Genomic DNA, 14,927 nt, shown 5'->3' on the forward strand with positions numbered 1-14,927 from the left:
ATATATATATATATATATATATACATAAATGCCACTTCAGTCAAGACAGAGAACATTTCCATCACCATTAAAAGTGTTCTTGTGCCCTTTTACAGTCAGTCCCACCTACCACAACCCAGTTCCAGGCTCTTGCAAGGAAAGATTAGAATTGTTTATTCTAGAATTTCATATACTGGAGTCATATAGTGTGTGCTCTTCTGTGTCTTGCTTCTTTTTCTCTCAGTTTATTTTTCATGTTCATATATGTTATTGCAAAGAAAAGTAGTTTATTCTTTCTTATTTTTTTGAATTACTGACCCATTATATATTAAATAATGATAAAAACAATAATACAGAGATCTCCTGGTTTTTTTCAAAGTTTTTTTTTTCAATTTATTTAGTATAGCATAAAAATGTTGTGCATAGGGGACTCCCTGTTGATTACTAATTTTTCTCTTAAGCTATAAGTTGGATCTACAAACCTAAGATTTGAAGATACTACTAACCATCTGATCAGTATGGTTCTAATATGGGTACTGAACTTTAATAAAAGGGACAGGTGATATTGCAAATATGGAGGAACAGGGGGTCCATACTGTAGTCCACAGGCTTCATCTGCCTCCTTGCTGGATGTGTTGCTTGCTAAGAGCTGGGTATGGACCTAAAAAGAGAGGAACCATGCACTCTTGAAATATACAACTGCACATTGAGAAGGGTCATGCAGCAACTGAGAACTGGGTTTGGGAAGAAGGCTAGACCCAAAATCATGCCAAAATCATAATACCTGAGGTATGATTTTGCAGGGTTTGTTATAATTTCAAATATCATCAATTTCTGTACACAATCTATAAGTAACTAGGCAAGTTTAAGATTTTATATAACTTCCAGCTCTAGAGGAGTAGAGATATTCCGCTGGGTAATTGAAAAAAATGCAAGTAAGTCTGTTTAATCTTTGTCTGCCCTTTCAATTTAGATTTTCCTTGCTGTTCCTCTGTGCTTTCTCATTGCATTAAGTTATTGGATTAAGCATTTCCAGCTATTTGTCTGCTTTCCATTTCTCTGAATTGCATCTTTCTAACTATTCTTATGATACTTTCTGTTCTTCTTTTCTGCTACAGTCAATTCCTAAAAATTTTCATTACTAAAATTCATGAGCTATGCAAAATTACCCCCCCCATATTGTTATGGCAACAAACATCCTACTTGCTATTTCTATAAACTCATCTATTCCACATATGATTTCAAACCATCATACCGTATGTGATAATTTTATGCTATTTTATTCATAGATTTAAAAATTTTAAACTCTCATACATGGCTAATGGAAGAAATGGGGTTTATAGCACCAAACTTAAATCTTTTAACACATAAAAAGGAGAGAAAAAATGGAAAGGAGATGAGTAAATTAGAGTGAGTGGATTGGGGAAGGGAAGAGATAAGTCAAAGGGAGGCATTGGGGAATGGGGTTGATCAAATTATGTTGTGTGCATGTATGAATATGACAGAATGGATTCCACTATTATGTATAAGTATAGTGTACCAGTAAAAATGGTAGACAGTTTTAAACCTATTAAGTGATTCAGAATCATATAAATATTAAGATAGATATAGCTCTTTACCTTGAAAAAGATCTGAACTTTCTTTGAAGAAGTGTCAGAATAATTTAAGACTTTTGTTTATTGCGAAGTCGTAAACAAAATATCTAAGGTCAGCAGAAAGTTGTAACACAGATAAGGATGGTAAATTACACCACCCCCAGGGAACTGAGGTCAATTGGTGTTAAATACTTGGGGGAGATGCATGTGTGCATTTGATATGTTCCTACTTGGCTTATTTCAGCTAGGTGCCATTTCCTGTGTTTAGCCAATGCTTCTCAGGAACAAAATTGCAACAGTAGAACTCAACCTTTATATTACGTTCAAATTGTTTCCTGATAATATCCATAATATTGGAACAAATTCATGTTGCTAAACAAACATTATAGCAGATTGACTGTACTGTCTTTGTCCTTTCTCCATAGTTTCCTATATCCACTTGGTTGTCGGTTTCTTCACAGAAGTAATTTATTCCCAATTGTTGTACTACTCTCACCACAAACCTGCTCCCACACAGCTGTTCTATGGAAGGTTCATCTTTTACATTTTTAATTGACAAGTGATCATTGTATCTACTTTCAAGATAATTATCAAATGGTTTACCACAGTACTTACTATTTTGTTGTGGTGAGAATATTTAACGTCTACCCTATTAGCAATTTTGAAATATGTGCTACACTGAACCCCACTCCTTCTAACTGAAACTTTGTATCCTCTGATGAGCAACCTCCCCTTTTCTCATCCTACACCTATCTCCTGCCCTTGTTACATAATTCCACTCTCTACTTCCATAAATATGACTGTATTAGATTCTACATGTTAGTGGGATCATGCAGGACTTTTCTCTGTGCCTGACTTAGTTCACTTAGCAGAATGTCCTCTAGGTTGATTCATGTTGTAAAAAAATGGCATTTTTCTTCTTTTATAAGGCTGACTAGTTTCTATTAGTGTAGACACCAACTTTCCTTTATCCATCCATCAGTCAATGAACCTATAGGTTGGCTCCCCAGGTTGGCCACTGCTGTTGCAGTGAATATGCCAGTGCAGGTATCTCTGTGACATTGATTTTGATTCTTTGGTTACACATCCAGGCATGAGATTGTTGAATCACTTATTATTCCAATTTTTAGGTTGTTGTTTTTTTAAGGCACTTCCTTACTGATTTCTAAAATGTTTGTGCTAATTTACATTGCCACCAACAGCACACAAGAGTTCCATTCAGTTCACATTCTTGCCAACATTATCTTTTGACTTTTTGATGATAACCATTCTAGTACAGATGAGATGCTATCTCATTAAGGTTTCAATTGCATTTCTCTTATTTTTTATTTTATTTTTTATTGGTTCTTTTTAGTTATACATGATAGTAGAATCCATTTTGATAAAAATTATACAAGCATGGAAGTTATCTTATTCTAATTAGGACCCCACTCTTGTGGATGTGCAGGATAGTAGGATTCACTGTGGTATATTCATGTACGTACGAAGGGAAGTTATGTCAGATTCATTCCACTTTCTTTCCTTTTCCTATCCCTACTCCCTTCCCTTCATTCCCGTTTGTCTCATCTATTGAATTTGTGAAGTTGAACATTCTTTTCACTTACCTTCTGACCTTTCGTATGTCTTCTTTTGAGTAATGTCTTTTCAGGTGCTTTGCCATTTTGTAATAGGATTATTTGCTTGTTTGCTGTTGAGTTTGATTTCCTATATGTTTTGGATACTAGTCTGTGCTGAACACTTGTGAAGACAGGGGTCCACTGGCTTCTGGAGGGCCCTTTCTAAAAGTAGAAATGTCAGTCTCAAAGTTTTTAACCCTTTTAACTTCCCTCTTATGGATCGTGTGCACACATAATGTTTGTTACTAACAATACACAAATAAAGACTGCTATACAATTTTCCCCATGTGGTCAGAATCACCATTTCCAAAAAAATATCATCTATGTTCTTTTTCTGTGTGTCATTCAAAGTAAGTTTTGGAAAGTCACAAAGGATTTTGAATAAAAATTTAAAATATTACAGTTTCTGTGTCCCTACCTATTAAAAATAATATATTATTCTCAATAAAATATATATAATAAGTATATAATTATTGTTACTATAAAAAGCCAGTTATTTATTACATGTGATTTTTGCTACTTTATATATGTATACAAACACAAGTATATACACACAAATATATATGTATACATATGTAGTCAAATGCTTCTGTTCACCTTTTTGAAATTTACTGATTTACCTTCATATTTTAATATCAATTAACTATTTTCTCAGAAACTTGCTTTTTCTCCAAAACTTCTTGTCAGTATGAAAGCTGTATCAATTTCACTATTTAATTGCATTTTTTTTTTAAATTTGAGGATAAAGAACATCCTAAGTGCCCTATCTTGTTCTATTTCTGCAGCGTTTGTCCAATGGCTCTATAGACTCAACAGATGAAACCAGTCAAATAGTTGAACTACAAGAATTGCTTGAAAAGCAAAACTATGAAATGGCCCAAATGAAAGAACGTTTAGCAGCCCTTTCTTCCCGAGTGGGAGAGGTGGAACAGGAAGCAGAGACTGCAAGAAAAGATCTCATTAAAACAGAAGAAATGAACACTAAATATCAAAGGGACATTCGGGAGGTAAGTGATTCATAACACTCTTGGTCTTTGCTTCCTGAACGCTGCCTCTGGGAAGCTATTTCCATAATTTCCTCTAATGGTGTGAAATCTTTACTTCTCAAAAGACCATAATTTGGGTCACATTATATTAGTTATGTACTTGTTCAGCAAAGCAAAAATAGTTTACTTCATCAACAACACTTTAAATATGTATGGAAGGAAATTTGGGGTGTCAAGTCTCAGATACAATAAAGACTTTCTGAAGCTTTAATGAATTTTTAAAAATCCAGGCTTTTAATTTTAAATAACTGTGTGTGGGAATGAATCACGACTTTCTATAATCTTAGCATTTAAGAATACTCAAAGACGTTACTTTATATCATTCCCTCTTATTTTGGTTCTGTGTCTATGAATGTGAAGTAAATGTGTGAATGTTATACATATGTATAACATAGCCTTTCTTTTTCTCTATATATTCAGTTCTTGCTGGAATTAACATTGCTTTATCATTGACAAAAAAGAAAGAACTTTAAAGTTACTACAAAAGATACAAGGAAATGTTTTATTTGTAACACTGCCAAATCATCTTACCTGCTAATGTCGAAGTTTAGAATCAATTATTTTCTCTCAATTGAAAAGAAAATTATTTCTCTCTCTGTGAAAGACTTTTGTGACTTTTACCCTCTTCTATTTTTTCATACTCTTTTAAATCATGCGTTTTTATCTTTTTATATTGTTTGTAGGTGCTTAACCAGTTGTTAATGTAGTGACTCTATTCTCTGTACTTAATTCTCTTTCCCCCATTCTCTCTTGCACCCATTTCACCATACTTATGACTCCATGGTCCATAAAAACTGCCCTTATAAAAGTTTCTATTGACCTCTGTATTACTGAGTGAAGGGGGTCAGTTCTCAGTACTTTGAATCACTTTATCACCTTACCACTCTTCCTTCTCTAGAGCATGTCATCACTGAACTAAAAAAACACTGCTTTCTCCTGAATTTCTTCCATATTTACTCCCTGTCCTCATCTCAAGAGTCCTTTACTGGGTCCTTTCCCTACCCAACCTCAGAATGCCTTCCCTTCTCAATCCACCCTAGTAAATTCACGTTAGTCTCATGACTCCAAAACCCTCCATGGCCTTCTGACTCCCACTTTGTATCTCCAGCTGGTCTTGCTTTCCTGATTTCCAGGTGATTGTATAGAATTCTAAGTGGTGTCACAAAATTAACATCTTCAAAACTGTTTTCTTGCTATTTCCCCGACACACCTGACTCACCTGCTGTCTTACATGCCCATCTTTGTTGTTGCTCTTGCTGAAAGTCTCGGAGCTGTCCCTGGTATCCCTCTTTGATGCAGACACTATTGTTTGCATCAGTGATAAATACTAATACCTCTAAATTCCCAATATATCCATTATTGACCCTTTCTCACAACTGCCATGGCTCTTCCTTGTTCCACACGAATACTTTCTCCCATGGATTATTATAATAGTGTCTTTTCTGGTCTTCCTGCTTCAGACTTTGGCTCACCTTAGTCTATACCCCATAACCAAAGTAGCCTGCTTATGCATTAGCTCATGTTATGTTTCTGCTTAAAATTCTTCAATGGTTACCTTTTTCACTTATAGTGATATCAAAATCCTTAAAGTGGCCTAAAAGACATGTACAGTCTCTGTTACCTCCCTGCTGACCTTTTGTAGTTCATCCCTTCTGTCATTCTAGCCCACTCATTAAAGGTGACCTCTTCTGCAAGCAGCGCTTATTAAGTTGCATCTTCTTATCACCCTGCCTTTTGCTCAAATGTTGTCGTCTCAAGGAAGTATTCTCTTACCTTGCTATTTACACATACACACACACACTCTCCCTCTTATTTTTCATTTATTTATCCCACAGCACTTCCTCTTCCTGGCACAATATACATTTTACAGATTTGCTTGTACATCATTTGACTCCTTCCATGACTATACATAAAGATGCTTGAGGACTGGGAGTTTTGTTTTGCTTTGCTCACTGCTCTCTTCTTACTTTGTACACAACTAGTAAGCATAATAGGTACCCAAAAACACCTTTGCTAAGAGCACTGACACTTATAGGTTTATATAATAAGTAAATGTCAGAATGTATGGATGGGGTTAGAATATGCACTAAAACATTAACTACTGTTTCTGAAAGAGATGATCTGTGAAGCGGTAGATTCACTCCAGCTCAGGTGATACAACTTTATATAAATCAATACTCCATGGATACCTGTCTCCTTTTAATTCCTTCCTACAACCCAAAGTCAGGGAATTTATAAAGTAGATGAAGTTTAACCTCTCTTCTATACCACCTTTGAGGAATCACTAGGATTTCTTTCTTTGAAATCACCAGGTCTATTTCTTGAACTGTTTCTCATTCTGATATTTCTTATTCTCTTGGTTCCAGAGGTTTAAGTATTTCCCTTTCATTGTAGCACTTACATATCCAATTTGTACTTACCTAATCTAGTGTCACCTCAGAAAGAGCGTGATACCTCTAGCTCCCCTTTTTTTGTCACCCATTTAAAAATAAGTCCTTAGTATGAATAGTCTCTGAATGTAGGTGACAGAGAGCCCAGTTAGAGGAAAGACATCAATCCTTTAATGCCAGGTGTTCTTTTATTAGGAATTTCTTCTAATGGATACAGTGGTTTCCTTTCACAGGAAATTATTCTAAAACAGAATTACTCTTTTTCAGCTCAAAGAGTTCCAAGAAAAAAAAAATCTTGTCATCCCTCTTTGAGTTGAGATTGCAAACACAAACGTTTTCAGAGCCATGTAGGCAATAAAAATGTGTGAAATGCCAGGTGCAAGACAGTAGGAGGTGACAGTGTTGAGAAGACCAGTGAGCTGAGCAGAGCCCATCGACAGGCTGCCTTTTTGGATTCATTAGGCCTTTTGTGTGCACTTACACACACACACACACTCACACACACACACGGCACTCAGGCTACTGTGAAGGGTAACTAAAATATTTCTGAAAGGTTTACTTCTCAAGTCCCACAGCCCTAGTTTAATAAGGACTTCAGAAGGACCAACCACCTGTGAAATCGATTACTAGTACATTATATTTGATTTCTCTAATTTCCCATGAACTACCTGTGGAAAAGTTCTTATTACCCTCACTTTTCCCAGATGAGGACCCTAAGGCTTAGTGAGATAAAGTGACTGGCCCAAGGCCTCCGTACCACCCTCCCACTCTAGCTCTAAGAAATAGCATCAGCCTGGCTTCAAAACTTGTGTTTTCCCATTATGAACTTCTTCCACAATCAACACAAAATAACACTTTATTCAATGATAGCAGCTATTGTAAAAAATGCAGCCTCACTGTAACTTCTACCTACCTAATTAATGTTTTAGTCATTCTGGTTAATAAAGGATATAAATGACTTCAGATAAATAAATGGGAGAAATTCGCATAAAATCTGTATTACTTCCATAAAAAGAATGTCTTTACTTCAATAAAACCATACTTTTTATGCCTTATAATTTTATTTACATAAAAACAACACATTAAGCTATCTGTGAATCTGATTTGATTTTTTAATCTTAATTATAGGCTATGGCACAGAAGGAAGACATGGAAGAAAGAATCACCACTCTTGAGAAGCGTTACCTCAGTGCTCAGAGAGAATCTACCTCCATACATGACATGAATGATAAACTGGAAAATGAGCTGGCAAATAAAGAAGCCATCCTACGGCAGGTTCAGTATCTCTGTCTTGGTTTTGTTCTGGTCCATGTGTGTGTTCTCACCATTCTCACAAAACACAGAGTAAATAAAATATAGTGAATCTTGGCAGATGATTGGCCAAACATGCTCTTACATCTAGAATAAAGCTAATGAAAAGCAAAATGTGATTTCCAGTATACTGTTCACTTGTTAGAAAAATAAAATTGTCTTTATAATGATAAAAAATAAATAACATTATTGACTTTTAATCTGCATGTTAATCAGAAATTGTGCTAAACCGTTTACATGTTTGTATGATTTTATTCTAACTACCACCTCTGAAGTAGAAATGGTTTTTACACTGAATACACGAAGGAGCAAAGACATTAAAGTTTCCCAATGTTACACATCTGGTAATGCCAGAACAATAATGAAGTCTATTGGGATCCAGAGCAAGAGTAGACAAACTATGGTCCATGGGCCAAATCTGTTTGGCTGCCTGCAATTGTAAATAAAGGTTTATTGGAACGCATCCATGTATAATAATTTAATCATGTTTATGACTGCTTTTGTGTTACAACAGCAGACTTGAGGAATTGGAACAGAAATCATTTGATACACAAAGCCAAAATATTTACTGTCAAGCCCTTTACAGAAAGCTTGTCAGTCTCATCTCTAGAGCCAGGACTCAATTCTCAAACTACATTCCCTGTCCCACTCCAGACTAATGGGGTGATTTTCCTCATTTGTTATCATGATACATCGGACGTCTTAATACTGAGTTGTATGCCATTTGTTCCAGCTTATACTCATTAGCAATTTCTTTTCTTTTTGCTGCCAAGGGTAAGAGATTTTCTATTGTTTTTAATATGATGAATTTTATTAAGGAAAATGGATAAGTAATACATGAAAGCATGATGATAATCATCACTTAGCACATGTAAGTGTGTTAGTGGCTGATTTTAAGTCTAGATTAATGAATGAAGTGTAAAGCCCATAATGACTATATTTGCTATATTAACTCTGACCCTTTAAGTGCCTCTTTTACCATTCTTATTTCAGATGGAAGAGAAAAACAGACAGCTACAAGAGCGTCTCGAGCTGGCTGAGCAAAAGTTGCAGCAGACTATGAGAAAAGCTGAAACCTTACCTGAAGTAGAGGCTGAACTTGCTCAGAGAATTGCAGCCCTAACAAAGGTACCGCACTAAAACAATTAGTAGGTCCACCTGGATATGGGTGTAGCAACAATTGTCGCTCAAAATGGAATATATAAATATTTTCTTTAGGCCTTAGAAAAGTCAATTTTATTGATATTTATGGTGTTACTCTCTTATTTAATGAATTTTTTCTTATTGCATGTATCTTACTTATGCTGACATCAGTGACCATGGATACAAATGTAATAATAACTCTTTTGCCAACTTAAACATTAATAAAACAAACAATATTTCATTTTATTGTCATAGTTAATTTTCCATGGTAATATTTACACATAGAATAATGGAGATAAACACTCAGTGATGTTAAATGTTTCAAATATATATACATGAGACATAACAATAGGCTTCACATAAGTTGTCATTAGAAGTTTACAAAATAAAATACAATGTTGATTTTTTTCACACTATAGTATGATAAAACTTGCTAGAAATTGGAAGTTATAATTATAGAAGTCTGCAGGGAAAAAACTTAGATAGTAAAAAGTTATAGTTATAGAAGTCTGAAAGGAAAAAACATTAGATAGCAAAAAAAGTGGTTTTTATACTTGTAATTTCTTCTGAAAATTAAAATTAATAATACTCTGAAGATATCAACCAACGTTTTCTGCCATACTTTGGCCAATAGATTCTACAACATCTTTATAGTTTAGAATTTTGAAAACTTTATAATAAAAAAGAGTATTCTGACCCCTAACAGTCAAATGGAAATGGGTTACTTCAAACTGTACATACATTTCACTAGAAAAAAAATCCTGATTATTGTTATTAATAGCATGTTGGACTTTTGTTAGCCATTCAAAATTGTACAGACATTTTATATTTTCACACAATGATTGCTGTTTGCTAATTTTTTCAGGCCATAGCAATAAATGGGTACTATAGTTGTGTGAACTTTAAGTTTAAATTCTGACATTACAGGTTTTCCGAAGCAGTTGGTACAGAAATGGAAAAGGAGGCACAAAAAACCTACTCTCTTGAGAAAGTAAATAGTTAAAGATGAACAGTCAGCTAATCTTCCTGTTTGTTAAAATAAGGAAGTTCACTGGGTAGTTAGATGGCAAACTTATCATTTAATTTGAAAATATTTCCTAAATTATATAAAGCTTTCCAAAATCCCATAAAGCTATCCAAACATATTACTATTTTTATGTTTTTCTTGCAAATGCTTGTTTTAAATTTCTATAGCATGGATTAAGATTTGTAAACTTGGCTTTTTATTTGAGGAACATAAGTAACTTTCTTAAAAAGGTTTTTTTTTTTTTTTTTTTTTTTTTTTTGGTACTAAGAATTAAACCCCATGGTGCTTTACCATGGAACCACACCCCAAGCGCTTTTTCTATTTTATTTAGAGACAGGGACTTGCTGAGTTACTTAGGGCCTTGCTAAATTGCTGAGGATGACTTTGAACTTCCTGCCTCAGCCTCCTAAGCCACTTGGGTTACAAGTGTGCACCTCTGTGCCCACCTCATAAAGAGTTCTTAAATATCATTTAGAGGGCGGGAGGGAGATAAGTGAAGAAAAATAAGAACAAATAACTTTTTAAAAAGTTATTAGTGTATAATAGTACTACATTGATATTATCCTGACTAAAATACCAGAAAGTCAATAATCTTCCCCAAGGAAACAATTTAAATTGCCTCTGATTATTAAAGACTGATAATAGACCATAATTTAAAATATAATATTTGAGTTACAGGGCAAAAATGTTCCTAAGAATTCTTTAGAATGAATATATATATAGAGAGAGAATATATTGGATGTCTCATCCTTTTTTGTTCTCTTTTTATTCTGTTAGACTTTTATTTTGATATATTATCTTGTGTACACCAAATAATTTCCTTGGCTTACTCCTACCTAAAATATTGCCCAATGTCCACTTTCTCTGCATTCTTTTCCTTTTCTTATCTTTCAGAAAAATTTTAACCTTCTTAAAAATCTTATAAAGCTAGGGCTGGGGTTGTAGCTCAGTTGCAGAGCACTTGCCTAGCATGTGTGAGGCACTGGGTTTGATAACCACATATAGATAAATAATAAAAAATAAAGGTACATCAACAATTAAAAAAAAATCTTCCAATGCTACAATTCCCTCTTCTCCTTTTTACTACCTTCTCTTCTGACTGGTTCTAAATCAACAACATATTTCAGATATGCAATTGTTATATTAATGACTTATTTTGGTATGTGAACTCCTTCAGTGCAGAAATTTTCTCCTGAACACATTTCACATGATAACATTTTTATAACATTGGAAGATCACTTTTTCATGTGTTTTCCCAAAGTTTATAGCTTCAACAGTCTTGTATTTTCTTGCCCTCTGTTCTCAATAGCTTTAGGGACTATCCCTATAACCTGCTTTATTATTTTTTTTCAATTGCAGTTTATTTTCAGCCTCTCAGTATTATTGTTCATCATAGTCTCTTTTAAAATTTCTTACTCTTTTGACTACTTACTAAAATAAAAATATTTTTGCCTAGCTTAGATGCAGGTTCCCCTCTGCTAATATTTTGAAGACTTTTAGCAATCCATCAGACATTTTATTTGACTGGTGTCTTTTTTTCTACTTTTATTACGTGCCAATCAGAATTCTTGATTAACTGCTATTCAATAAAACCAAACTTGAGTTTTGGCAAGTTTATTCACAATGAACCTGAAATTAAAGATTTCAGGTTCCTAACCCTATGATTTTATACCTACTTCGTTAATTCAAATGCATATTTCCTCAGCAAGGACATAATTCATCTTGAGTTCATTTTTAATAACAATAAAAAGGATCAGATATAACATTGTAATTTAGACATGGCAGGAATCCATGTCTGAAGTGAATTTTCACAGTGTGTGGTATATGTTCAAAGTCAAGACAGGAACAGGTAGAAGTTCTAAAGACTTTCAGGACGTTTTAGAATCTTGTATTTTTGAATAGATAGTTTTGAAAGTTGAAATATTCATGTCATCTGATTAATTTCAATACCTCTAACTGCCTGTTAAAACATACTTTTGCAAGATTACATACAACTTAATAAACCTATATTATATAATTTCAACAAAATATGAACTCATTAACTGTGTTCTTAATAGAACTCTAAGCTTAAATGATATTTATAAAACTATTGTTTTTCCATTTGGGGACCATTGTAGCTTTCTGTGTTGTTTTTGCTCAGAAATTTGTGGAAGATGTGAAGAAAGAAATTGTTTATTTGTTATTTGTGCATGAGATTCCACATTTATGAGATAAAAATATCAGAAGGAAAATCTTACAAAATATGAATACTGAGTTATAATTTATATAAAAATACCAAATTTGAAATATTAAAGGCTTATTACATAGATTAAATTGGAATTTGTTGCATAAAATAGAATAAATAAATGTATATGAACTTGATACATGAATTGGTTACTATTTTATTTGCTGCATGACATACATATAGTCTTATATTGGCATAGAGTAAATTTTGTTATTTTAGAATGGACTTATATAAAATAAGATAATATAATCTGGAGTGAAAATTTATAGCCCTGAGAGAGGGTTGTGTTGATGTTATAATTACTTTACTTGCAATTGTGACTTAAATGTTGATGTGATTTTCTATGTAATTTGTGCTTAACATACTAATACAATTCAGCTATCAGCAATGTCACATGTGTTAACACCCTGCACTCTGGTAACCTGACAAGTCACCTCCAAGGCATGTAACTAACCTTAGCACTGGGCAAACTTTAGCTCACAAAGACTCTGTGCTGCCTGTTCACTTTAGGGCACAATTTTGTTTTCATAGAAACAAATCTATGTAGAAAATTTTGTAGTGGTCCTTGGTGTCATTTTGGAAAGTTCACAAATAAATAGTCTTGTCCTCACAGCAATATTGACACCTTGATAATTTGAGGACTTTTAATAATTTTGAGTTTTTGAAATTTTGACTTTTCAATAATTTGAAATTTTAAAATTTCAACTTAGAGCTTTATCTGCGAATTTGGTTTTAGATGGATGACTATAATGTGCATTGGGAGACCAGAAGTTATCTTGTAAGTTGGCCTCCTGAGGTAACTAATTCCTGCTTCAATTGGGGAACACTCACGATATAATTTTCCCCATGGTTTAGGTTTGTCCCTGATGTCCAGAGAATAGTGTTTATAGTAAATTTTGTTCCAAATGTATTACACCTGAATTACTGCCTTGCATATTCCGTAGCATTTAGATACATTGTTATCATTATTTTAAGTAATGTGATAAACAAACCAAAATACAGCACTTTAACAATCTATCAGAGACATATTCTAGTGTTTGGTTTCCCATAAATCCAAATATTACATCACTTTTTCAGAGTTGCTTTAATTCATTCTGTAGTAGTCTTTCATTGGCAGCCATCACTAACCTTCCAAACCTTAGGTTCACAGCTTTTTATTTGAGCATATCATTGTTTTTCGTTTATAACCATCAACTGCATTATGTTCACCAGATATCAGTATAGTTCTTTCCATATAAAATTCTGTCTATTAAAGTATTAAATTTGCTGTCACACTTTTATTTTAAGCATTCTGTGCTATGTTCTGTTCAGTGTCAGTGTCTTTAGTTCTGATTTTTCAATTTTGTCCCTCTCCTTTTCCTTGACTTGTTAGTCTGATCCAACCTCTTCTACCTCATCTGATGATTATCAATATGTTATGGAAGCTAAACTACAAGAAATGATCTCCATACGTAGGAAGGTAGTCCTACTGGACTTTACTTTCTATTGCTAAATAGAATCCATCTAAGTTTTTTCTTTTCATTTATAAAAATTATGTTACTTTTATTTATTGATAATCGACCATCTGTGCAGTTCAGTGCTTCAGGAGCTTAAGATTGGACAATGGCAGGTTTGTGTTCAAACCATGCACAGTCTGCATGTTACATTTGGCTGATTTCATTGCTCATAAATAAATCCAATGTTTTGCTGATGCTTGGATGTAACAGGCCTTTGTAGCTGACACATTTCAAGCAATGCTGTTCAGCTGCCTGTTTAAAGAAAGTTTATTTTTTGAAAACTGTTTGCAGTTGGTAGTAGCTTGCTTTACATTTTATTTCAATTTATCTAGAAGAAAGAGTTAACCACATCTTACAGTTCACGTGCATTCTTCATATTTCTCAACAGGCTGAAGAGAGACATGGAAATATTGAAGAACGTATGAGACATCTAGAAGGTCAACTTGAAGAGAAGAATCAAGAACTTCAAAGAGTATGTGCATCGATGAGCCACTCCCCACTATCTGTTTATAGATTTATAGGCTACATTTAAGAAGAAAAATTTTCTTGATTACGGGTTATATTTAGAATCTTCAGATGTGCTCTCTGAAATTTAAAGGAAAAAAAGTTTCTACCAATTTAATCAACATAGACAAAATTAAATCCAGTTTAAATCTAGCAAAGCTATAAAATCAAGCTTGAGCAGTTCTTAAATGATTTTCATATCAAATTAACTTTTTTTTTCTTTTTCTTGAATGTAAGGCTAGGCAAAGAGAGAAAATGAATGAGGAGCATAACAAAAGATTATCTGATACAGTGGACAGACTTCTGACTGAATCGAATGAACGCCTACAGCTACACTTAAAAGAAAGAATGGCTGCTCTGGAAGAGAAGGTAAAAGCACAGACGAGTAGAATCTCACGAACATTTAGCAATGATTTGTGATCATGTTTGCTTGATGTGCTGCTGCAATCATCATATTAGCAAAATGATTCATTTGCTTTCCTTAATTTAAAGAATGCCTGAAATATTCTCAGAGGAGAATTAATCATTTCCGTAAACAATGATGATGAATTTTTAAGTGATTAAAAAATGCTGCACCACATAAAAGTTTTTCACAT

The 14,927-nt window shown here is 33.7% G+C and overlaps 1 protein-coding gene across 1 annotated transcript in view; it reads left to right on the top strand.

The window, feature by feature from the left end:
* The window catches only part of Ppfia2 (PTPRF interacting protein alpha 2), a 430,243-nt gene that overhangs the window by 324,891 nt on the left and 90,425 nt on the right, over nt 1-14,927 (top strand). The window contains exons 8-12 of the mRNA XM_048808220.1: nt 3,976-4,197; nt 7,755-7,901; nt 8,931-9,065; nt 14,216-14,299; nt 14,569-14,700. Coding sequence (XP_048664177.1) covers nt 3,976-4,197; nt 7,755-7,901; nt 8,931-9,065; nt 14,216-14,299; nt 14,569-14,700 — 720 coding nt within the window. The remainder of the gene's footprint in view (nt 1-3,975; nt 4,198-7,754; nt 7,902-8,930; nt 9,066-14,215; nt 14,300-14,568; nt 14,701-14,927) is intronic.

The sequence above is a fragment of the Marmota marmota genome, unplaced genomic scaffold, assembly GCF_001458135.2.
Source record: "Marmota marmota marmota unplaced genomic scaffold, marMar, whole genome shotgun sequence".
NCBI classification, from domain to species: domain Eukaryota; kingdom Metazoa; phylum Chordata; class Mammalia; order Rodentia; family Sciuridae; genus Marmota; species Marmota marmota.